General features: G+C 37.7%; 1 protein-coding gene and 1 long non-coding RNA gene across 7 annotated transcripts in view; one reads left to right on the top strand and one right to left on the bottom strand.

Annotated features, from left to right (window-relative positions):
- LOC146586643 (uncharacterized) overlaps positions 1-117 on the bottom strand; it is a 30,104-nt gene extending 29,987 nt beyond the window's left edge. The window contains exon 1 of the long non-coding RNA XR_014897787.1: positions 4-117. This is a non-coding gene — a long non-coding RNA (uncharacterized LOC146586643). The remainder of the gene's footprint in view (positions 1-3) is intronic.
- A 257-nt stretch (positions 118-374) lies between these two features.
- The window catches only part of ZRANB3 (zinc finger RANBP2-type containing 3), a 52,605-nt gene continuing 27,201 nt past the window's right edge, over positions 375-25,778 (top strand). For 4 of the 6 annotated variants that reach the window (XM_085320949.1, XM_085320952.1, XM_085320953.1 and 1 more), the window contains exons 1-3: positions 1,184-1,512; positions 7,948-8,106; positions 22,249-22,267. In XM_085320949.1, the coding sequence (XP_085177075.1) occupies positions 7,955-8,106; positions 22,249-22,267 (171 nt within the window). In that variant the 5' untranslated portion in view covers positions 1,184-1,512; positions 7,948-7,954. Of the gene's footprint in view, positions 811-1,183; positions 1,513-7,947; positions 8,107-22,248; positions 22,268-25,778 lie in introns of those variants that run through there. The other 2 variants (XM_085320950.1, XM_085320951.1) reach the window with 2 other exon arrangements.

Consider the following 25,778-nt stretch of genomic DNA (forward strand, 5'->3'; position numbering starts at 1 on the left):
CACCGCGGCGGCAGCGCGGCCGGCGGCCTCACGCACGAGGGGCGGTTAACCCCATCGCCAGCCCCGACAGCCGCTCGCGCTCCTCCTGCCGCCGCGGCGCGGAGARAGGTCCGCCCGCCCGCCCCGCGGCCGCCAATGGACGCGCAGATTGCCATTGAACGACGGCCACGCCAGCCAGTCAGCGGCGCGGCGCCCGCCCCCCCCTCGGCGCCGCCGTTGAATGGTGCCTCTGGGCGCCGAGGCGGGCCCGCCCAGAAGACGGCGACCAATCGCCGAGCCGCGCCGCGCTGACAGACAGCAGCGCTCACCAACAGGAAAGCGCCTTGGAAGCGAGATCCGCACACCGGCGCCTGCCGCTGCGAGCGCCCGACCACCATTAGCGGCACGGCGCCGCGCAGACGGACGGCTCCCGCGCCTAATGACAGCCTGGTCGTCACCTCTTCCTCTGCCCTCCGCCTGCGGGGCGCGCGCTAACCCCCRCCGGACTGTGAAGTGCCCAAGGAGAGACATAGCCCTGCAGCACACCCCTTCCCCGACCGCGAGTGCCCCGTGAACCCCCAAATCCGCCGGGACCCCCGCGCGGGCGGGAGGGCGGGCGCGGGGCAGCCTGGGTGCTGTAGTCCCGGCTTGCCTTCCCCGCTCTCCGGAGTCGTCGTTCCGGCTCCTGCCCTCAGCCACTCTCTGCCGGCAACCCGCAGCCCCTTCTCACGGCCCCTCGCTCAGCCCGACCCCGAACTACGTTCTCGGCTTCTGTCGCGCGCTCCTCCCGACCAACCCTTCCCTCCCGGAAAGCAGCCTGCGCTCTCTCAGGTACCCGTGCCAAGCCGAGCCTCCGCGCTGCTTTTCTTTCCCCTTACCGCCCCCTCAGTCTCCTTCATTCCTCCCTCCCCCGCACGCCCTCTCGTCAGCGGCACCACCGGAGCAAAGCGGAGGCCGGTACAGGGCACCACCAGGCAGCAACCAGCCGTTTAATTCGCTCCCCGGAGAGAAAGGGGGGAGGGGGAGAAAACAGGAGAGGGAAAAAAACGGTCCTTGCTCCCGGAAGCGCCGCGCGCGCGAGCGACGGCCGGCGGCGGGAAACGCGCGTGCAAGCGCGCGTGCAACACTCCCCCCTTCTCTCGTGACGTCACTTCCGGCCGGCGGCGGTTTGAGCGCGGAGCCCGCGAAGGCGCGCGGTGACGGTTGGAGCTGTGAGCGGTTGTGGGGCAGGCGGCGGCGGCGGCGGCTTCCCCCCGGGCCCTGCGCTTTGAAGCTCCCCGCCGGTGGGCGAGCTGCGTGCCGCCGCGAGGCGGCGGGATAGGGGGCTGCGAGCGGCCACGGTGGAGGCCCCAGGCGTGACTTGCTCCTTGTAAGAGGACGAGCTTCCAGGTGCCTCTTGTTCTCTGCAGCTCATGTTTGTTCCAGAAAGTGCCGCCAGGTTTCCTTGCCTCTAACTGCTAACGCTGCCGCTGGGTCATCGCAGCGCCTGCCTGGATAGCTGTGTTGATACAGAACGCTGTTGTATGCAGTGAGGTGTGTAAGTCAAAAACTTATGCCCTTAAGTACGTATTAAAGTTTCTGATTGCCTTGTGCCCCGTGCATTGCACCGTGGGAAAAAACTTGTGTGCTACCATAGCTTTATGGTATCTTTTGTTCTGATTGTTTTTTCTTCTGACTTTTTTTTTTATGCTCTCTTTTACTGTTATGATTGGCTCTTCAGTTTGGTTGCGATTTCATGGATGGGCAAAGTGGATAGTGAATCAATCAGTTAAGGCTTTTTTGTTGTTTGGGGGGGTGGTTGAGCCTTGAATTCTCTCTCAAGTTTTTTTTAATATTCACTCATGGAGCAGCCAGGACTGTCAAGAGGACACTTATGATGCAAATTCTTGATGAAAATACTCAGTTATTTCAAGCCTGTGCTACTGAGCTGCAACTAGAAGGCTGTACTTATGGTGCATGACATAAATGACGAGGTTTATATTACGATATCAGCTTGTGATGACAAGCAACTGTAGCAAAATATAAAGCCTTTTCTTGAAGTTCTTGTCAATATTGGACCCAGCTTTCTAATAAATGTACTATCAGGAGTAACATCTTTGACATGTTGAATGTTAATATGTAGCTCTGGTTCTGGGGGAATGATGAGTGTGTATAGTAAAATGCAGTGCAGGAACAGCAATGCATTTTTTTCTTTCATTCTCCTTTGTTTTTACTAGTATTTTTACTATCCTTATTCCTTAGTGCTTACTTCCTTTTCCGGGTCACTTATGAGCACATTGCTTTGAAATAGGGCTGATGTGTTTTCTCTCATGTGAGAACTGTCTGCTTGCTAGGATTTTTTTAAAGAACGGTTTGTCTCTGCAATGGCTTTGCCTTTTTTCCCAGTGACTACTCAGGTTCCTTAAAAGTTTACATTGATGGACTTTGTCAGAAGCCTTCCTGGAAGCTATAACTACTGTACAAACATATTAAGAGAGCTTATTCTATGCTTAATTTTGAAAAATAGTGGAAACTGGGCTGCATCAAACAGCTTATCTGCATGCTTGCTCATGTAGACCACATCTTGTAGTGGTAGTCAAGGAAAATTCAATAGGTGCAAAAGGTAGTATTTACCTTCACAAAAACCATGTTGACTCCCTCCTTGTAAACACATTTATCCTGCTGTTCACAAATTATGTACTTCATTATTTTTACTAATTTATGTCCCTATAAGTGAGTCATGCTTGTGGATCTATAGAGCCACGAATCTTCCCTGTTCTTGTTTTTAAAAGTTGGCATCACATTTACCACTTTCCAGTTCTGAAGCACCAAAGCAACTTTAGATGAGCAGTTAGTACTGTTAGTAATTCAGCTATTTTATCCTTGATCTCCTTTAAAATACTTGAGGGAAAATACCGTATAGTTTGTAATTTATTTTGATTTTTTTTTGGTTAGGGTGTCTGTGTAGAGCTTTTCTTTCATTAAAGAATATTTCTGTAGCTGTTCACTCACTGAACCCTCTGAGTGAAAAGTTTACTCTCCAGTTGCTATTTCTCCATCACTATTTATTTAAGAAAACTCATGTCTCAGTGCTTGTGATCTCATGATATTGGATGATTGGCAAAATACATACTACAACATGTTAAGAACACAAGCAAATGAAGACTTTTAGTCTCTTTAGGGCTTCTGAATCTACAGAGGGTAGAACAGCAGCGCATACTAGTCTGTCTTCTTTCGGAATAAACTAATGCTTCTGTTGTGGACTAAATTTAAAAAACCCTATTTTTATTTAATTAAAGTTACCCACATTGGTGTACACAATTGATCTGTCTCAAAGCAAACATAAATGATACTGAAACACGGAAAACACTGAAGCAAAATCTGTAAGTTGCATTTTCCTTGACTACCACTACAAAAGTAACTATACACAGATAAGGCATTGTGTGTTTGTGTGTGTTTTTTTTCAATGTAATTATTACTTTAACAAATCAATAAAAGAAAGCTTGTTAAAATCCATTCTCGCTCTGCATTGTTTCCTTGCTATTTATTCTCTCATTCTCCATATGCCCAAAATACATCTTTCATAGGGTCAATATATCTTCAATAGTAATAGTGATTCTGCAGCATATGATATTATAAAATAATTCTTCAGGYGTGAAGTTAGACTGAGAATGAGGTTTGTATTTATATAGTAACTTGAAAAAAAAGTTTGGGGGAAGAACTGTATAACACTGCTTGCTTTTTTTCTTAAGTACATTTTAGTTAGATAACTTCTTAGAATTGTATTTTGAAGCAATCGTTCTCAGGCAATTGTATCTTGAGCATCAAGGATTTTTACTTGAGGAATTTTTTTACTTGCTGTGGACTCCATAGTAATCGGGCAGCAGAGTGTAAGTTATGCATGCGCAGAAAGACTAAGTCCTGCTTCAAAAGTTAGTCGAAGCTATGATAATAGCTTAGATAAAGCAAGTGGAAAGGAGTGGAAGAGACTGTAGTTATGAGAATATTTGAGTTAGCTGATGCTGTATGCTACTTTGTAGTTCCAAAGCCCGATCCATGAAATGTTTAGTAATATACAATTCATGTTGCTCCCTTGTCCCATGCTCTCACTGGACATTGCATGTATTTTTTTATAGTAGTCAGTATTCAGTACGTGCAGACTGATCATTTTTAAATTGTTCAAATAGAGAAAACAAAACCTTGTCCATATTTAGTAGTTAGTGCTTTCTACATGTTGTTGCTACTTTTAAAATAATCTGCAAAGTTAGTTTTTACTTAATTAATGAATATAATCCAGAAGCATGTTTTAATGATAGTATTGTTATATTCCGATGAATCATGTGTTACCTTTCATTCAAACTTAAGTTTTCAATACTGCATGTTTTTATTCAATGTTTCAGTCAAAAGAATTTCATCATTATCTTATTCAACAAAATGTTATTTATGCTAACATCCCGTTTTCATATTGTCACAATGAGCTATATAGCAAGCTGATCAGAAGTATATTATTTTCTCTGGTTTTATAGAATGGGAAATCATCACAGAAAGTGAGTCATTTTTCTCTAGGGGTGAATCACTGAACTGAGTGTTGAATGAATTTGTTAGATCAGCTAGTGCTCCAACGTACTTGTTTAAGGTTGGCTCTAGAGAAGTGTTTAGTGTTTGCTTTTACGACCAGTCTAAAAGAACCTTACTGAACTTCTAAAGGAAGAAAAATACTCTGAAAAATACTGTGGTGGAACACTTGCAGTGGTTAATATTGCTTTCTCCGCTGTTTGAGCTGAAGTGTTTTTGTTTGCTCAGCTGAGAAATGAAGTAAGTCTTTACCAGAACTTTATGGAGCAAGCCTCCATAAAGTGAAATTCAGTGGTGGATATAAAGAGCCTTGATACTGATCACAATACTTTTATCTGTTGTTAAGTATTCTGTGGGCCTAAGGTACAAGAACATTAATTCTTTAAAGATATGAGAGAGAGTCCACTTATAAAAACCACTGCCAAGAGTGGAATTATACTTGGATCATGCAATAGTAGTCTAGTTTGCAAAAGAAATCCATATTTCCTTTTCCCCTAATTGGCTCTTGCGTCAACATTAAAGATATCCCTGTTCAGCTTAGTAGAGGTTGTATTCTGGGAAGCTTTTTGTCAGAAATCTGTTTTGCATGTAGATTTAGCAGCACTGGGCTTGTCTCATGAGGTTAAAACCTGGCGTGCAAACAGGATAGAAAGGATGAAAGAAAGACAACAGCACAAAAGACACCGACAGCAGAAAGAAACAAGTCTTTCTGTTAATAATGCTATACATGTTACTTACTGAGACCTGGGCTTTCTGTGTCTTTATAATGCTATTGGAGGCACAACAGCAGCCTCTGTCTCCAGCCATAAAGTCAAATCCAAATCACTAGCACTCATGCACTGATTAAAATCAGGTGTTCCAGGCCTTTCAGTTACATACTTCGGAGGCCAGGATGTGGAAACTATGTTCATACATAGGTCTTTGTGTGTATCTGATACAGAAGAGAACCAAATCCATAGGACTGGTAAATACCACTCTTAAGCCTCAGCCTTTGTGCTGCTTGACATCTTAAATTCAGAATCAAATGTCTGGGATTGTTTCTATTCTCAGCAGAAAGGTACATGAAAACTGTTGTGGTTCCATAGCACCTCATTGCAGAAGTGATGATAGAGTCCCAAAAATGTATGCAGAGAAGTTCTGAAGTGTTATTCTGTTGAATACCTTATCCATGGCAATCTCCTGGAGCTTAACCATGACGCTGGTCTACAGCATTTTCCTTCTAGTTCTCTAATATGCAATTCATATCTTGGCAGTATTCCTGTAATTCATTGTATAAGCAAAAGACTACTTTTATATATATGAATGTAATTAGTTTGGCTGGTGGCACCTGTGAAAGGATAAATAGCAAACAAGACAGAACTCAGGTAACCCACTAGTTTTCTTACTGTCAGTAGCCTTTTTACATGCACACACATCACTGAATCCAACTCCTGGATTACTGGGTTTGTATCTTGCAGCACCATGGCCAGAGTCTCCATGTGGCATCCTGTTTTGGCAGAGCTACTACCTGGATAAGCACCATGGAGAGAGTCTGTAATAGGCCAGGAAATTTCAACAGATTTTTGACTATTTGCCCTAGGACAAAGCCCAGGTTGTTTCAAATTAGGATCTATATTAAAGCAATATTAACCTGTTGCATTGTAACTGCAACAGTGCAGTTATAGCTAGTTCTGTTCACCAAGTTATAGACAACTTCTGTAAAGGGTTATGGGTTTAACTGTTGTTTGTTCTTGTGTTTTTTCTTTCTTTGTTTTTTCTCCCTCCCAAACCAATATAACCCTCAGAATATAAAGGAATATTCCAAAAGGGATATTCCTTTATAAACTGTAATTGTAAGTAGTATAACTTTGGCTGCAAGAGAGTATTTTGTTGCTTTTTTCATCTTTAGATGGTGCACTGCTACTGAACTCTAACCTATTTTTACGCTTATGAAAATTGTAAGAGAATGAAAGTTAGTATTTCTCCTTTGACTCTGTCCACCTAGATAAAAGCAAATGAAGAATCCAAACTTTTAGTCTGATGCACACCACGAAAATTTTCATTCATTTATTCTGTGGTTTAAGATTTTGTTCCTTTCTGAAGGAAATAAAGGTTTTTTTTTTAAAAAAAAAGTCTTTTTGGGGAGGGGTGGGTTATGCCCTTTTCTCCTAGGTTTATTGTTAGAATTAGGAATTTTAGAGGACTGCTTTCTATCATCAAAAGATCAAATGACCTTTTTTCCTGTAGTTTGTCTGGAAAATGTTTATTAAAAGGAGTGATATTTTAATCTCTTAAAAAAACTGTAATGACAAGTAGCTTTGATCTATGAATAGGGAACTTTCTAAAATAGCCATTTCATTCTGTTGAGGAAGTGAAGCAGGCTGACATCTTTATCCCGGAATAGTTATGACATTTTGTTGATACTAGTTTGTAGGCTCTTTCTTCATCATCTGCATTAATTTATGTCTTCTAGAGAGACTTCTCAAGATCTGATACTTCATGAAACCAGCCCTCAAACTGACCTTGCAGCTTATAGGGAAAATAGCTTTCAACTCATAAAGATTCCCAAGCTTTTCTCATGTTGTAGGTATCTTGGAAGTTTGCCTGTATGTGCCATTTTAAGTAGATTTCTTGTGTCCAGCCAAGCAATACTCCTTGTGCTGATGAGGTCCACTTGATTTCTGTTAATGTCAGACAAACCTGAAGATGAAAAAAAATTAACTTTAGAAAAACAAAAGATTACATTTTCAAGGGCATTGTCAGAAAAATACATTGAAAAAGCACTATTAAATGCATCTGATGTCAAGGTCTCACTAGCTTGCTTTTATGATCTTAATGATATATTTTTCGTGTAGAAGTCAGCATTCTCCCCTACTCCCTTCCATCAATGGTGTCTTCTGGAATTAACTTTTCAATTGACTCTCAAACTCTGTTGTTACTGAGCAGTTATTAAGATTTTATTGAATATAAAGAGCACTTAAAAACTTGGTTTTGCTTCTCTGAATTAAGGCAGGCTCCTTTTTGCAACTTGGATTTGTTCTTAATTTCTCTAATAATGCAAATGAAACTATGCTATTTTGGAAGTAGGAAGAATTCATGAAGTGTAAGGAGATTGTCTTTTTTTTGGGGGGGGGGGGGAGATTGAGAGTTTTATGACGTGTTGTTCCAATAGTGTTAGTCTGTGACAAGTCTTCTGTTAACTCACTGTATGTGGCATCCATGGAAAGCCAAGTGAATTAGATTTGAGAAATGAATAAGTGATTAATCTAATTCCTTTTCCTTCTCAATGCTGTCAGTATTAGGCCAACTTATGTCATGGGCATCACATATTTTCAAGATGGAGTGATTGCTATTGTTCTATGAAGCAATGTACCGTTCTGTAATGTACTACAGACCTGTCTTTTAAGATACCATTTTTGCTTTTGTTTCCTTCAGGCTCAACATGGCTAGTACATTCGAGGAAACGCCTACACATGATGCTTCTCTTTCTGAAAATGTTGATGCTAAATTGTCCTTTCTACCTGAAAAACTGAGAAAGAAACTGCTTCCTTTTCAGGAGAAAGGCATCATATTTGCACTTCAAAGAAGTGGCAGGTAAAATCCTTTTTGTATCATATGCTGAAAAGAATTATTTTAGGAAAACATCAATGAACAGTTACAAAAGCTGTGCAAAATAGCAATGCTTAGGGTGAGCTGTATTGTAGAAATTTTGTAAACTGTAAGTCGGTGTGGTTTAAAATAAGGGATTATTTTGCTTTTTTCTCTAGGGAATGAACAAATTTTAATAGTGCATTATGCAAATGGAGCTTGTATTATCAAAGAACATCACATTTAAGAGAAGGTTAAAATCAGTAGGACCATCCTTTTTGTCATGTTAATAGAGGATTCTTAAAATAAGAACCACAGAAGCAAATATGAATTAATTTAACAATGTGGTAGAGTTGTTAAGAGAATGACTAACAGATCTCAATGCAGCCTTATAGCGTTCTATTTTAAACTTGGTACAATTCTGGCATGTAGTCAGGATGTTCTGGAATTCACTGAGCTGCAACAGTAGAGAAGAAGAAGCCTGGCAGTGTGCATTTTAAATAAGTGCTCAGTTAGCAAGTGTAACAACTGATAGAGCAGATATTCAACAAGTACCCAATAAATCAGAATATGCAAGAAGCTGGAAATATTTTGCTGAGTAAGAGCCTAACTTACTGAGTTGCAGATTTGGTACAAATGAAACGATTTTAGCTTAGGTGTAAGGAAGATTTTTTTTTTCCTGATGACTTAATCATCTTGCTCGAAACAAGATACTTGGGTTCTAAGGTGTTTGCTAATATTTGTGGTTTTTCTTTTTCTTTTTTTTTTTTTACGGGAGAAAATAAAATTTGCATTTCCTTCTCTAAATTTGGATTTTATAAATCCAAAGCCTTAGATTACCATGTCTTAGTTGATTTGCTTCTAGTAATGGGAAGTGAGGCTTGTATAATGTGCAGTTGAGGTACATTGAGGTTGAGTTATATACAATTGTTTTATATAAAGAAATAACAGAAATTTAAATGTGTATATAACAGCTTTAATGTTAACTAGGGTAGATTTGTGGTTGTATTCGAAAGCATAGTCCTTTGCAGCTGTTACACTATATAGATGTTGCTCCAGAAACTGCTTAACTAGATCAATTTTAATCAGGTATTTCTTTCTCCACTTTTTCTCAGAAATAACAGTAGCCTGCAACAAATACCTAAAAAGCTTCTGAATACCTAGACTAATGCCTGCCTTTCAAGGAGGGTATGGTTATTTTCATTAGGATTTTGAGTTTTCTGTTCTGTTTTGTTTTAATTTTGAAAGCTAGTGTCATTAACAAAAGATTGAGTAATCACTAGTGGTGCTAATGTGGACTAAGTATGAAGGTATGTTCACCATGACTGCAAATGATCTAATCTGCTGATGAAGCAAGTTCTTTGTTATCTGGGTCAAAGCAAGGAATCATATACATGCTATCAGCTTCCATATAAAGTAAAATCTATTAAGTCGAACTTAAGTTCGACTTAAGAGTAGTGTTTTTTTTTTAAATACGTCCCTTGCTCAAGCAGATCTAATTTTCTTTCAGTCCTGAAACAGAAACGGGAGCCTATACTGCTTGTAGCTGACTTATTATTGATCTGTCTGTACTTGGCTCACCTAAATCTCCCCTTTGTGTGCTTCTTGATGATTTAAGTTTTCTTTCAAAAGAGTGTTCCCCCTGCTATATTTTAGCAAGGTCTGCTACTTTTCCATAGAAGTCTCTTTCTGAGTTTTAAAAATACATAAACAAAGGACTTGAAGTAACCAATATGTGGATTTGAGCTCTTCTTTCTTCAGTCATCACTTAATCCATACTTTGCCATAGTGGCAAGAAGCTGCTGTAGAAGAAGTGCTCTATTGTTGGCTGAATAGATCCAAAAAATATTATCTTAGGTTAGAAAAGTCTCCAGGATCAAAGAAAGACTTCCTATTAGAAAAAAAATTATTTCTTGAACAAGATATACACTCTGAGTTGGCTAATGTGGCTGGGATTAACCTATTAATCCTGTCCCCTTTCCCTATGTTTTCCACCACCGTAAGACAAATACACTCTTGTGATTTGTATTTTTCCTTTGTTAGGAAAGGGGAGGCAGCAGGGAAGGGAGACAGATCCTAGTCTTTTCAGTAAATGCTAAAAAGGCGTCATCTAAAATAATGCATGCTGCCTAACACTCTTCTAAAACTAAAAAGTAAATTTTGGAGCCAACAAGATGTTGTAATTCTACATACACTAAAATACTTTCTATTTTACCTACGTGCCTTGAAAACATATAACAACTGTATAGCTGCTTATTCCTTGCTAGATTATTCTTCGAAAGTGCCTTTAGGAATAGTTGCCTATGAATGTGGATGTGTTTGGTTTTTGTTTATAATCTCAAATATTAATGTGCAGAAAAGATATGTGCACATGCATTCTGTCTATGAAAACTGTTTTATGCTTTCTCTCAGGAAAACTGTGGCTTGCTTTTGAAAATATATGTATTTATCCTTTTAATATATCTCTTGAAAAGAACAAACTTGCCCCTTCCAGGACCATGAGCTCTTAAAYAAGGGATTAGGAGATTTTTAGGTTCTTCCACTTATTATTAGCATAYGTCGTGGGGGATAGGTGAGAACAATTCTTTCTGTTGCACTTTGCAAGCTGTTTATTAGTCACAGKGTGTCAGGCAGACCTGGGTAGATCCGCATTTCTTTAGCCATTAGGTTTTCTTCACCTCTTACGAGAGGCATAAACTGAAACCTTAAAACAAAGATGTCGTCTTACTTGTTGAGCTCATGAGTTCTGAGTAACAAAGTGTACTTTTCAGGCCTATTTTATTCTTGTTTGTAAAATCTATGAAGTATGCAGGAAGACGCTGACTTGAGAATAAAGGCCTAAACTATATTGAGAAGTCACCAGCCAATGACCAGATGATAGACAGGAGGAAATTTGACAGTATTGGAAAATATGGTAGAAGTTTGGGCAACATATCCAAGATAGGGAGATAGATCAGCAAATGGCCAAATTATATTGATAAGGACTGTATTCTGTCTTTTTTTTCTCTGAAACCCGCATCTCTCTTTACATATTAATGATTTTTATTATTACTGTTAGCTTGTGTTGCTGTTCACTTGGAAACTGAATCTCTTAATAGCCTGCATTCTTGATTTATGTCCTTTCTTGATAAAAAGCATGTGACTTCATACTTCATATTGTAGCCAATTTACACACCTGAATATGCACTAATGTTTGAAAGTTAGCTCCATTGCTACTGGGTGACATCTACAAATCACTAACTGCTTTTTCAAATCTTAATAAAAACTGTCAGCCCAACATAACTATTTAGTATTGTTTGCTTTCTTAGTGGTGTCAGAGAAGGATGACTTCAGACACATGGATAGTATTTTTTTTTTTTCTAGAAATGTTGGCAGAACAATTTGTTTTAGCTATCTTGCTTGTGGATGAGAAAGAATACTTGGAGATATTTACCATTCATGAAATAAGCTTTTTCCATTTTATTAGTATGCTAGAACAGTATTACGGAGATAATCTAATTCCCTGCAATGATTTTTTTTTTCCTCATTTTCTTACATAAGATTCAATGTGTACAAGTTTGTTAATATAAATCCTATTTGTTTGGCAAAAATTTGAAATTTCTTTTGATATCAATTTAAATATTGAAACACTTATTGGTATATTTGCCAGGGGTTCTGAGATCCTCCAGTGTTGATTCATAAATACTTTTTTTTTCTTTTAATGATACCTTCATAAATTTTAGAGGCAATATGTTAACTTTTTACACATTCTTTTTACACTTACATGTTTTGAAGCGTGTCATTTTTGGTTTCGCATAAATGGTGGCTTGGTTTATTAAGATTTGGTACAGTAATAAGGAGGTAAATGGCAACAGATGGCAGTAAAATAATATGCAGAGCTCGTATCTGGCATTTAAAGCTATCAGTTGTAATGAAAAGGTATGTGTTTGTTAAAAGCTTTTCTTACTCTAGAAAACATGCCTATATTATTTAATGTTGTTTTGGATAGTAGTCTACAGAACATTATTGACAGCAAATTCATTATATTAATGTACACACTCTTTTCCTTAATAAGTGAGATACACTTCAAAATAAGTTGGTTTTTTTTCCTACTAATTGCATCTCTGATCTCCAGCAAGCTACACAGGGAAACCTTTGTTTTAATTTATGAAAAATTAACTAATTTGCAGTGTTTGATAGTACATTTCACATCTGAGAAGTGCCAAAGGGGGGAGAGAAGTAATTCAATGAAGATGCTCGCTTGTAGAACAAAGTTCAGGAGTTCAGGTGCAGGAAAAAACAAGTAAGAGAGACAGCCAAATCCTGTAGTGTTTTCATGGTCAGGGAAACTTGTTTGGAGGTGGTGCTGGAGGGACTGGGAAATAACTCTGAGGGAACAAGAAGAAATGTGTTGTCAGTAAAATAAATGCGGAATATTGTTCAAGACAAGAACTGCATGGGGATAAAATAAGGATTGAAAGAGAACAGAAATGAGCGATGATAGTAATCTGAGAAATTAGTTTGGCTTAAATGTAGACTTTTAACAACAGAAAAATAGAAGAAAATACAAACTTCAGAAATGTAGGGTGTGAGCTGATAGAATTAAGAAGAGCCAAGTGAGATGAGGACTGAAAATGTAGGCAGTTCAAGTAATAAATTGTCAATAGTGATGGAGAAAGGGGAAATTAGTTTAGTGTTAGTTGTGCAGTATGTAGTGCAGTGAAGGTTGGCAGCTAGAGAATCCGTGATGTTAAATCAGTATGTCTAACTCAAGTATCAGAAAGAAGGCAGAATGAAATTGGTTGAGTGGCTGGTTTTAAGTATATGAAGCTGACTACTTARATGTTAGCAAATGTAAAGTGTACAACAAATATTCTAATTTGCTTAAGGGAAGTTGGAAGGAAATGAAGAACGTAAGCACAAAGAGAAAATTGCCCAAAAGGCAGGTAGGTAAACAGTTTAAATCCACATACTTCATAATGCCTTTCTACTGAACAGAAGGGGTTACATGTTACAGTAGGCAAGATGAAGTCAAAGTGGAAAAGATCAGCAGAACTGCTTAGTCCAGAGGTAAATGTTAGAGAAGTGGGATATTCTGTCGAAAGTTGAGCGGATGGTTGGTTTGGAGTATTTGAAAGGTATAGGGAAGGAACCAGGTGTAGGAGAAGACTAAATGCTGGGACTGAGAGCCTTGGGTCCTGAAGAGGAAAGATATCTGAATCTGGGGACTATTGAAAATGGAGGAACAATTAAAGAGAAAGAGCTATTAAATGGAGAGACTATTTAGTTTCCTAGGAAAGTTTTTTCCTCTATTTTCTGACTCAGGTAACTTTAAAGGAGGAAGAGCTGAAGAGATTGGAGGAATAGCTCACTTGGGAAAGCAGTGTTTGCCAGGAAGTAAGTAATTATTTTTAAATGAAAGTCAGTAGCTCTTCATTAATATGTAGTCTAACGTTGATCACAGGCATTTTGGTCATGCTTCTTGATATCTAGGTTAAAGTTATAGCCTTGTTAGTCAGTACTTGGAATTGGTTGATGTTGCTCCAACTACTCCAGTTGACTAACGTCAGTTTTTATTGTGCAGAGTTAGTTGGTGAACTGTTCCATCTCTGAAGCCAAGGACTGAGTGGGTAAAGAGCATCTGTTATGACTATTAGGTGCTGTCTTGATTAGAATTTTTATCAGTTAACGCTGTCCAATTAATATAGTCTAAAAATCTATCATAGTCTCTGAGCTTAACCTTCAACTTAACTACTTTGATATATGTTAGTCCACATGTACTTGTAGTCCACATGTACTTGTCCTTGCTGAAATATGAGAATATGTTGGCTAATATGCTCTCATACCTTTGAACTCTTAATAAACATGGGGTGTTTTAGATGTTTTCTTCAGTTACAAGTCAAGGAGTGTTGGAGAAGAGCATAAGACTTAGCATAACCATTCTCCTCTATATTCCTTTAGACAATTAATAACACTGTAGATGTGGCAATTTAGTGCATCTTACATGCATTAGCTTTAGGGGGAGTTTTGTTTGTTTTGAACACCTGTTCAAAACAGCAAGGGTATCATCTAGCTTAAATCTTTGGGGACTGTGTTTCGGGAGAAGCAATCTTGACTATTTTTGCAAGGAAGTCATCTCTCTGTTCTAGTTTTAGGACTCTGTGCTGTGATTACTGACACACAAATGTAATGGTTGCTTGCGCAGTTTTATATAAAAATGTACTAAGTTCAGATTCCTTAAATAACCCATGGTTAAGACATTAGTGCTAAAGTGTTGGCTTGTGAGTAGGAGGAAAATTATATGTTGTAGTGTTATATAAAACTGACTCACATGAGTAGGTGAGAATCCCAAGAATATCAGGACACCCACACTAGTGAAAGAAAGATGTGTGCTTCCTCTGTACAACATGTTCCGAAGACTGCTTTTGCAAAAACAACATAAATTTTTTGAGTTGTAATAAAATTCTTCAATGCTTTAAGAAATCAAATGCTACTCCTTCGACAATCTTTCTGAAAAATACATGGAAAAGTTACCTGCAGCTCTTACCATTTTTTCCTGGGTAAATAACTGTTGTTATCAGAAATCAGAGTTAATTTATCTTCAGAAACAAGCAGTAATTGTATTGGATTGCTATATCCAATAAAATTTTAATCCTTGATGTGTAAGGAAACAGAACTGTTTAACTGAGACAGATTCTTTATTTTTGTAAAGTATTTCTATAGTTATAAGAAAGATGTCTAGTACTGACTGCAAAACTTAATAGAATTCTGGACATACAGAAATAAAATGATTTTCATTAAGCATATGTTCTTTCCCTGAAACTCATTTTATGAGACTATTTTAGTATTAACTTCTTTCTTGTGCAGATTATTTTTGTAAGGCTTTATATCATGTAACCACACAAGCCTAGCCTAGGAACCTAACCTCCCTTCTGTTTCTCCAATTAACTCATCTGCATAATTTTTAAAAGTAACTGTTTCTTCTTTACAAAGCTGATTCCAATATTCTTGGCATCTACAGGTTCAAGAGCACATTCTGTGCTCCAGTGCTTGAAAATTATCCTTTCTGCTCTTCAGACTTAGGACTTTTCTGACCGGAGCTGTCCTAGGTTATAGCTTTCTTTCTTAGTTCCTTTACTTACTTATTTGTTCTTAAGCTCTGGTTTATTTCCAAGTTTTGCTGTAGTAAGAATCTGCAAGTGTGCCTTTGCTTGGTACTTGACACCCTTACAAGTGTTCTGATGTCGTGTGCTAATTCTTGAATATCTGGCTCCAGGGTTCTGCTTCATCTGGATTTACATGGCCCCTTAAACTATGAAGTTCTTCATATCTAGAAGAAAGCTTTCAACACACAGTGGTGGATTTTGTGTATAACCTTGGCTGCTTTTGTTGGTTCTCTTTTTGCCTGGGGAGAGGTAAACAGAAAGATTTTTGGACTTCTGTGCACTTGAGGAGAACCAACACAGTCAAGCTCTTGCTTTTTGTTCTCTGAATGCATATTCACTTACTGTGGTACTTTCTCAAGCAAATATTCCTGTTTAGTTCTTTGTGTTTGAATTTTAATGGAAAACTTATTTCTAGCTTTTACATAAAACTACATCTTGAATAATACATAGTGCATCTTCAAATAAGAGGATTTCTAAATCCAAGTGGAGATCAGACTGCATGGTTCCCTTCTATTAAAGGTAGTGCTGTATCTGAAGCCTCTTGCTAACCCTACAATTGCAGAAGGATTATGAATACAAGGAAAATTGTAGCAGCATATGTAATGCATCCCACTGAGATTCTGATACTTCTGCTAGGAAAAAATAGCTGATTTCCGTGCTAAGTGGACAGAGATTCAAATGCTAGTCACAGAATTCGCTATGAAGAAGGGAAACCTCTAGAAATGAAATGGGAGAGAAGCTCAAAGAATTTGTCATTGACTGTGATGCTCTTTGTATGGTTGAACTCTGCTGCTGAAGGTAAGTATAACTGAGACATCTAAAATGATTCTTCCTGCTTTTCTGAAACTTTTGACCATGTGGGCTGAGCTTATAACAGGATGTGAAACTGAGTATCATAGCTCTGATTCGTATTCTTGGATAGAACTGTTATTAAGGTGTCATATGAACAGATGGGATATTCATGATGAAGCTCGAATTGAGTAACTACCAGTTGAGAGGAAATGACTAATTGAAGAGATTCAGAGAACAAGAAGTCTGTCTTCCTGCAGTCAAAATATGTGAAACAAAAATACATATTTGTCCCTTCAAGTGTATCTGAAGATCTGTTTCTTCTGCTTTGACAGCATGAAACCTTTATGTTCATGTTGGCAGCTTGTCTGACTGCAATTATATAGAACATACTGAAGTTTACTTTAAATAGAGATTGCATATTTTAAAGCTTATGTAAAGCAAAATGCGGAGACTAGCTTTCTAACAGCTTAATGTAACTATTGGCTATCTTGAGTTCTGTGTGTTTGAGCTATAATGATAGGGAAGGTATTGCTGTCATTATAAACTGGAGACATTTGATGATTCCCCTTTCAGTCATACAGCATGTGACTATAACCTATTTTTCATTGTCTTTGAGTCTAATGGACAAATCTTGGACTTGTAATATTTTGTAGCTACATTAAGCAGACACATTTAATACTCTTATTCTAAAACTGTGAAAATTAGAGGTTTAGTGCTCAAATGCTTTCAGTTATTAAAAAATTCCTCAATTTCCAGTTATGTTAGTTTTATTAACTGCTACTTCTATCATAAACTCATCTTGTGTATCGTGTCAAAACTTTTGATTAAGGTAAGTATCAATAAAATGTTAATTTTCATAAGTCAGCAATTTTCAAACTGCATTGTGTTGGGAATTTGAGTGTGAACACTGATTCATGCTGCTAACTGTATCCTAACAGAGGAGTTAACAGATTCAATTAACTGACTCTTTAAAAACAATTCTGCATGCTTGATTCATATCAGTCTGTGATGTGTCTTGTCCAATGTTTAACTGGCTAAAAACAATTGATGGGTTGCAAATATAGGAGGAAAATTAAACTATTTATGACAAACCTATTTCAGCACTGTGTGGGAGAAGAGGATTAATACTTAACTAAATAGCAAARTAACACTGTAAAGCCATAAACGTTTGCAGCATAATTCATTAAGAAGGATCAAAATGAAAATCATTATACTTTCACATAAATATTATCTTCTGGTAATATCAACAAAAGCAGAAATCTTGTGATTCAAAAGCAGTGCAGGCTAGTTATATTCAGGTAAAGAAGGGGAAATTTTGCTCCCAGTCTGCACTGTCTCCAATTCCATGTTTGGTGAGCTGTTTCCCACTTCCTCCAAGTAATTTCCCCACTTCTGCCTTTGATTTTTACTGCAGATTATCTTGAAATGGATGGGTAAGAACCATAATGAATTATTTGTTTTCAAATTATTGTACTTTAAAAGACATTCAGACTTCCTAAGATGGAAGTTGTATGTAGAAGTACTATATTTTTGTGACAATGTATTTCATGCTTACAGAGTTAATTTGGGAACATAGAATTGGAAAAGATGTTCTATGTTTCTGCTTCTGCAAGCACCCACGTTGTAGAATTCCCTACAAAACTGGGGGTTCCACCCTGTAATGAAATAGGTCTTTGCCACATGATTCTGTCGATACTCTTCTAGAGCTTATTAGTATAATTAAGAGCATCCTTCCAATTGCAGCCTAAATGTGTTAATAGGACAAGCCATTTGTGTACATTGTTAGCTTACTAGTACTTTCTTTCCCTGGAATTTACCAATTTCATGGATTTATAGAAGAGGTGAAAGAGGAATAATCATGCCATTTCAATTTTTATTTTCAAAGATAAAGCAGGCCTCTCTTTCCTGGTATTTTTTTTCCTGTGGTGGGCTCTATAGCCACTTAATGTTTCCAGTAGTTCTTTTTTTTGCATCTCTTCTGGTTTGGATTCATCTTCTTTGGACATGAATAATCACAACTGTATGCAGCATTTTGGATGACATTTCATCAGTATTTTGTATAGTGCTATCCATATTTCTCCTTTGAAAAGTGATGATGTCTTTAAATAAACTAAATGTGCAGAGATCCGTGTCCATTGTTCAGGTAGCACTGGCCTGGAGAAGTGTGGATGGGGAACTAGGTAAGTTTCCATTAACTTAAGACTTTTTTTTTTTTTTAATTAGTTCTTACATTTAGAAAATAGCGGTAATGCTCTTTGGTTAAAAATATTAATGGCCAGAATGTGGGTAAATTATTATTTTTGGATGCACTGTGGGCAGTTGTGCTCTTTCAGGATGGTGTGAATAGATCTATACACAACAAAAACTGAATTAACTAGTGAACAATCTGTAAAAAGTGTGTATAACAACTTTACATATTTGATTATGCTGGAGTTTAGAATATTGATGAAAATTCAACCTGTTGCAGTCCTTAATCATTTAACTATATTTTAAGTGCACGGATGTTACCATGGAATCTCTATTTATTTGTTCTTGTACTGTAGAGCTGCTGAAGGAAAACTATTAATCACTTCTTCATCAGTATCTTTCAGGAGTGGTTGTGTTATGGATAAATGATGGCAGTTTGTGCTTCCATTTGTTTAACAGCAACAAAATAAGTTTCTATAAGCATTTAAAAGCCAGCAACTTTGTCTCTGCTACTTCACTTTGGACTTTTTAACTGAAAATTAATAGGCATAAAAGCAGAAGATGCTCTATACCAGCATTCTATGTGCATAGTCTGAGAATGAGCAAAAAAAGTAGATTACTTATTGTTCTGCAGGTACTGATGATGTTAAAGTGGCTACAGTTCACTAATGCAAAAAATTCTTGTTTTATAGAAAGACATATGTTCCTGTGGTTGAAGTGTTTTTAAGACTTTTTATTTTAATTGCTATTCAGCTTGTAACTGTTAAAGCAATTTGTCAATCATTCTGAATTTCCTCTTTGTTTTAGCATATTCTAAAAGAATGAAGATTCATTTGTGTTCACTGAAGAGCAATACAATAGAGTCTTATGTTCCCACTTTGATTTCTCAAAATATGTGACTCCTGTTATCACAGATTTATTGAAAGTATATAAAAATGCCTGTGTCTAAAATGGCATTATTAACCTTCATTATTTGTACAATTACAGTAAAATATAACTTGATGTGCTGAGAATTGCTGTATTTGTCAGCACGAGTTGGCAAGGAGCACTTGTATTCCTGTTCTCTTTACCACATTTCCTTATTACCAGATGCTACCCAGATGCAGTGTGCTTTTAGGTTTTGCTATATTTGTATATTTGCTCTGATATCCTTTAGTTTTAAATATATTGTTGAAGAATGTCTTCAGTTTGTTCTTGAGATGCCTCTGCTCTGTAGCTGGTTGCTATGGCCATACTCATTTTCTGCTTTTGCATTGAGTGTTTTTGAAAAAATGGCAGCATTGATTTGTTAAACATTCCAATTAGTTTTAGACTTCAAACTGTCTTTTCAAAAACATGATTAATGTACTGAAAACAGGTGGCCTCCAAAAGAGTCTACAAGAGGGAAGACTTCTGTAAAATTCAGTTCAAGCAATTAACAGTAGGTATCAATCAAAAAAAAATCATTCTTTGAAGTGAGCAAAAACTAACATTATTTTAAAATTGGAACTGTGCATTAGTTGTCTGCAACTGTCTTTGCTCAGCTGCAAGCTACAGACGTCATGGCTCCACAGACATAAGTTGCCACTAAAAATAATTGTCTTTCTGTCTTTCTTTCCTTTGTAAGTCTGTACAGGTTGGGGGGATCTGTTTTCTTTCTTTATTTTCATCCATACATTTCTGCCACAAGTGAAATAAAAATGTCTTAAAAAACAATAAATATGCCCAATTAAAATGCAGGAAACAGACAGGTGGACATTCCAAAACTATTACAAGTGCATAATTTGTTTAAATATATATTTAAAAAAATCCTTAAATTATGAAAAGTAATTAAAATATATTTTATGTTAGATGGTTGAAGGAAAGATTGTGATGTTAAATCCCGCGCTGCCAGGTTGAATTGGCCATTGCACAGCAGTATACCATATTCCTGAGAATATCAAACATCTTGCAAGTCATGTCTGAAAAGTGCCAGTGTATATTTTCTGCTAAGATTGCTAAGTTCGGCCACTGACGTTTCCATTCTGGCCACTGGACAAGATGAATATTATTGGGCATTGTCAGGTGTAACTTGATGGTGCTGCTACGGTCATTGATCATTAGTGAAAGAAAATACCTCTGGTGATTTTGGGTAGATATATATTAACTTCAGAGTACCTGACGCTAAGTACAGTATTGTTTAAAAGAGTTTTCAGTATCAAAACATAGAAATGCTATGTCTTGGCATGTTAACATTTATTATAGATACAGAGATCTGGAAGATGTTTTCAGTTATTTCAGGGAAGGAACATCCGCATTTGGGTTGCGGTGTGCAGTGGATGCATATGTAGTTACGTGACAGTGGGGGTAGGAGAAGTTTCAGCAGCTTCCTTTGGAAGATTGCAGTGGCTGGGAACAGACCATAAGAAATCTTGCAGAGCAATACGGCAAGCCTGCTTTGTGCCCATTATTGAAAGCTACTAGGGATAAGAAGTTAAAAGGCCACTTAGCTTAGGGGGAAAATAAGGAGAGGAATGGTGGCCTGTGAAGCTTATTCCCTTTCAGAGCTTGAAATATCTCAGAATTTATGAGACTTAACTGCTTTTCTGTCAGTGAATATTTATAAAGCGTTGACCAAAGAGATGCACTGCATAGAGCTGACACTCGATTACTGCTATCATTTAGTTCAAGCAACCCAGTCAGGGCCTTGTTTCTGAATGGTTTGACTAAGCCCATGTCCTTTGTGTGGTACTGTGATACCAAATGGTGGGAGTTATTTTTCCTGTTTACTTTTTTGGAAAACTTGGGAAAATGTACAGTGCTTGAAAAAGTTTCTAGTTTACTTAAGAGCTGGAGGATTCATTTGATTGCTGCTTAACTGAAACCTAGTGAGATATGACTATTGAATTCTTGACAATTCTTAGGAAGGTACAGAAATTCATACTTAGTACTTGTCCCAGGCCTTGCCTTGGAAATCCCATCATTAATTCTCATCAGAAAATACTTGGTAAATCTGTAGTTCCATGCTGTCTAGGGTGGCTACAGGGGAAAAAAGTCACTTTAAGTCATCATTTGCTGCATGACTTAAGGGGACAGATTGTGTCCACTCTTTTTTTTTTTTTCCTTACATTCAGTCTTTGCTTGGATTCCAGAGTCTTCCTCTGAATTTGTGTGTAAGCAAACAAAAAAAATTGTGTATGTATATGTTTTGTCTGCTTATTATATGAGGCAGAAGAAACTCTTGTAATTCTTCAGACACTATAAAAGCACCATGCATTCAATGACGTAGCTAAGTGTCTGTCAAGTAATTCCCTTTGTCCTTCATTCTGTCTCAAAGATTTGATGAGGAAGTTTGTGTGGGCTAGAAGCATTTAAGTTCCATAGACCTATTTGAGTTAGAGTGTGCATAGGAAGGCATAACTTAAAATACCTGTAAGGATTTTGTATCGGAGGCGGCATCTGATGTTTAGAAAATGTACATATACTGAACAGGATTAGTTTTGATCGTGGACTTGAAGTCATTATTGTCTTTACATGAAGTCATATTAGCTAAAGTTCATTTTCTAATACACTAGCTGGAGGAATTTATATGGAGAGTCCATTTTATTCCAAAACAAATGAGAAAGGTGTGGAAAGCAGTTGTTTAAAAATGGTTCTGTCATATATATCATCCTTAATCACAAACCAACAAAAATACCACTTAACCATTTCTGAAAGACAATAAAATTGAAGATATACTTTTTCCATTGAATTGTCTCTCAAGACTATATTTAATACAGCCCTAGACCGAAGTAGCAATTCACTTTTACAGTGTAAGTTTTTTCATTAATACAAATAAATTGAGGATACTTTCAGAATAATTGCTACACTTATTTTTACATTCCTACCTGAATTACATTTTTAGTTGATTTCAAAGGTATTGTAGTGAAATGAAATATACCTTTTTTTCTTTCATTAATTCAATAAATCCATTACTTAAATCTTTGGTAAAACTATTTATAAGTATTGGTTTATCTATTCTATTTACAAATTTCTGCTGATTTTTTTTTTCTTTTTATTTATTTAGGTGTATGATTGCTGATGAGGTAAGTGATGTTTCTGTTCTTTCAACACTATTCTTGTTAGCTTAACGCACGTTATTTAAGTGTGACCTTTTTTTGTTTGAATGATATGCATCGGAAGGTCCACAATGAAGGACCATAATTCCTGTGATATTCACTAGGTATTTTGAAGGCTAAGTGGGAAAAAAACGAAACCTGACATAAACAGCCTGTGATAAAACTTCATAGGTTGCTTTTAATTGTATCTACATAGGTTAAATCTCCTATACTATAAAATCTTTAAAAGGTTAACTCAGTTGATTTTTTAGCACTTTTGTAACTGTGTAAGTAGATACTTTTAATGCATTAAGAAATATTATTGGACCAAGGAGATGAATTTTAAACAGGTATGTCTTCTGAAGATGAATTTTCTTAAATGCACTGACAGAGGATTAACAGTGAAATTCATAGAATCGTAGAATCAGTAAGGTTGGAAGGGACCTCTGGAGATCAGCTAGTCCAACCCCCCTGCTCAGCACAGTCGCCTAGAGCATGTCAGACAGGGTTGCATCCAGGCAGGCCTTGAAGATCTCCAGAGAAGGAGACTCCACAACCTCTCTGGGCAACCTGGTCCAGTGCTCCATCACTCTCACAGGGAAGAATTCCCCCTCACGATCAGGTGGAACTTCCTGTGCTTCAATTTCTGCCCATTGCCTCTTGTCCTGTCACATGGAACTGAAAAGAGTTTGGCCCCATCCCCCTGACACCCTCCCTTCAGGTACTTGTACACATTGATCAGATCCCCCCTCAGTCTTCCCTTCCCCAGGCTGAAGAGGCACAGCTCTCGCAGCCGTTCCTCATAGGGCAGGTGCTCCAGCCCTCTGATCATCTTCATAGCCCTGCACTGGACTCTCTCCAGTAGCTGCATGTCTCTCTTGTCCTGGGGARCCCAGAACTGGACACAGGACTCCAGATGAGGCCTCACAGGGCTGAGTAGAGGGGCAGGATCACCTCCCTCCACCTGCTGGCAACACTCTTCCTGATGCACCCCAGGAGACCATTGGCCTTCTTGGCCACAAGGCACATTGCTGGCTCATGGTCAACCTGTCATCCACCAGCACTCCCAGGTCCTTCTCTGCAGAGCTGCTCTCCAGCAGGTCAGCCCCCAGCTTGTACTGGTGCCTAGGGTTATTTTTCCCTAGGTGCAGGACTCTGCACTTGCCCTTGTTGAACCTCATGAGGTTCCTCTCTGCCCAACTCTCCAGCCTATCGAGGTCTCTGTATGCCAGCACAGCACTCAGGTGTATCGCATCTTTCATAGGTTTGAAAAGTAATAACTCCTTTCAGATTAGGGAAATTTTAGTTCATCATTTCTCCCCATAGTGGAAACTTTTTTTTTTTTTTTTTTTTTAATGGAGTATAATGTTCATGTATCATAAGTACAAAACCTTACTGAAAAAGTAGTAATGTTTGGAAATTTATGTGGTCTTCCAATTCTAATCTGAGCAAGTTTCTTCATACACTGGAGGGGGAGGGAGGAAGAGAGAGATTACTGAGAATAAAGTATTTCTTCTAGTATAAAAATTCCTTAATGATTGTAGATAAGAGCAGAATGTGAAATTTCTGGAAACTGGAGAAAACAAAAGCCTTCAGGGGAGTGGAGAAGGAAAGCTTGGGAAAATGTGAAATATCTACAATAGCTTTTTTTTTTTTTTTAACAGCAAAGTTATGTATAATTGATCGGCAATAAAAAGTTCTGCAAGACATATTTATTCTGAAATAAATAATATATATTTAAATCATAATGGCAATAGGCCTGGCAGCAGAGGAAGGGTTGTATAGTAACATACACTTTGCACCTGTTGATWAATCTCTAAAATAAGAAGAAAATGCTGATAAAAGAAAGCATCAGTATCATGACTGTATTTACAGAAAGAAGAGTTACATATGAATACTAGAGATTATTACAAATGCTGTGCATATATTTGTATTGTGGAGCATGTTTGAAGTAAAGCCATTCTATTTTTAAAGGACTGAAATACAGCTTAGAACTTTTTGTAAATCTAAAGTTCTAAAAATATTACTTTTCTTTCCTGGAGCAGGGAAAACACCACCTTTCATTTTCCCTCCAAACTCTGTTTTTTGGCTTTAATCATTTCCAGGGTTGAGATGGAGGTGTTTAAATCGGAAAACAAACCCCTAAAATGTTCTGCCTATCTATTTTCCTCCTCATTTCTCACATGTTTTATCCTCTAGATTGGTGATTGGCTTTGTGGGATCTAGGTTTTGGGTGACCTGCTGCCAGAAGACCTGCCTTTTGTCTCTTAGTCATTTCCGCTCAGTTGCTTGAATCATCGCCAGTGGCTGGGCAGCCCAATAAGTCAGGGAGATGTTCTGGCAACAAACTAAAAATGAATGGAGTTTTAGTGGTTTGTTGTTGGTGGGCCTGATTTAATGGAATTTGTGGTGGCGGYGGTGGGGTTTTACTATCTTGGATTTGTTTTCAGCTGCCTCAATCACTGTTGGTGACACGTAGGGAGGGAGGGTAGCAGGGAGGAAAGTGGAACTAGCCTTTTTCAAGACCAGCAACTACTTCCTTGCCTTAACAAGGAAATCTGCACCTTAGCAAAGTGTTTCAACTGTCTCCTGATTTTTTCATTTCCAAATTATGACTATTTAAATAACCAGCATCCTCCTATGTATTATCTTTTTATTGTTTTCCTCACTGCAACAGCCTATTCAGTTCATACACTACTTATTGCATCAATAATTAAGCCCAAATTTCAAGCGTTAGCTGATCTGATTTGTCTTGATGTTGTTTATGGCATTCCACCATAGTTTAGTGTTTACTRAGAATTTTTGTCTTATATTTTTCTATGCCCATTCAATATTTAATTTGGCAAATATTTTTAATTTTGTATGTCACACCATTGAGAGTTGTAGAAAGCAGACATCAAGAAAATTTTAGTGAAAACTTTACAGTATTTTTTTCTCTGAAGAGCTAGTATCGTAGTGGTTCTCTGAATGTTTTCTTTCTCGTAATAGTAGGGATACTCATGTTTTTTCCTATACTTGGGAAATCTCCTGGTGGTATCTTTACATCAATCCTTTTTAAACCTCATTTAAGGATATTAGGAAAGTTTTTCTTTTATGTCTGTACTGCAAGTAGTTAGATAGCAGCAATTAAACTGAGAACGTTCTCTAGACTCTATGAAAAACCTAAAAAGAATATTTTGAGACCAGTTTCTGTTTTAGTGCRTAACAGGAACCCAGAGGTATTTCTTGCCTTGTGAGCAAAAAAAGAAAATACCTTGGACAACGACATTTTCATGTTAAGAAGACATCTCATATTTTTCTAATTTGTGGTCAAAAACATAATGGAATAATGACATTGGATCATGATTGTCCTTTGCTTAAAGAGGTCTACTAATTAAAAAAAAAAATTGGGGGGCTGTTGCGTAAGAGAATAGATATTTCTAAATTCTTTCTCTAATGGGACAGAAGGGGGCTACTGGAGAGAAGAGAGCTATAGGTAAATTTTTCTTGACATCATTTT

Source organism: Rhea americana, unplaced genomic scaffold (assembly GCF_003343005.1).
Source record: "Rhea americana isolate MKP2758 unplaced genomic scaffold, rheAme1 scaffold_67, whole genome shotgun sequence".
Lineage (NCBI taxonomy): Eukaryota > Metazoa > Chordata > Aves > Rheiformes > Rheidae > Rhea > Rhea americana.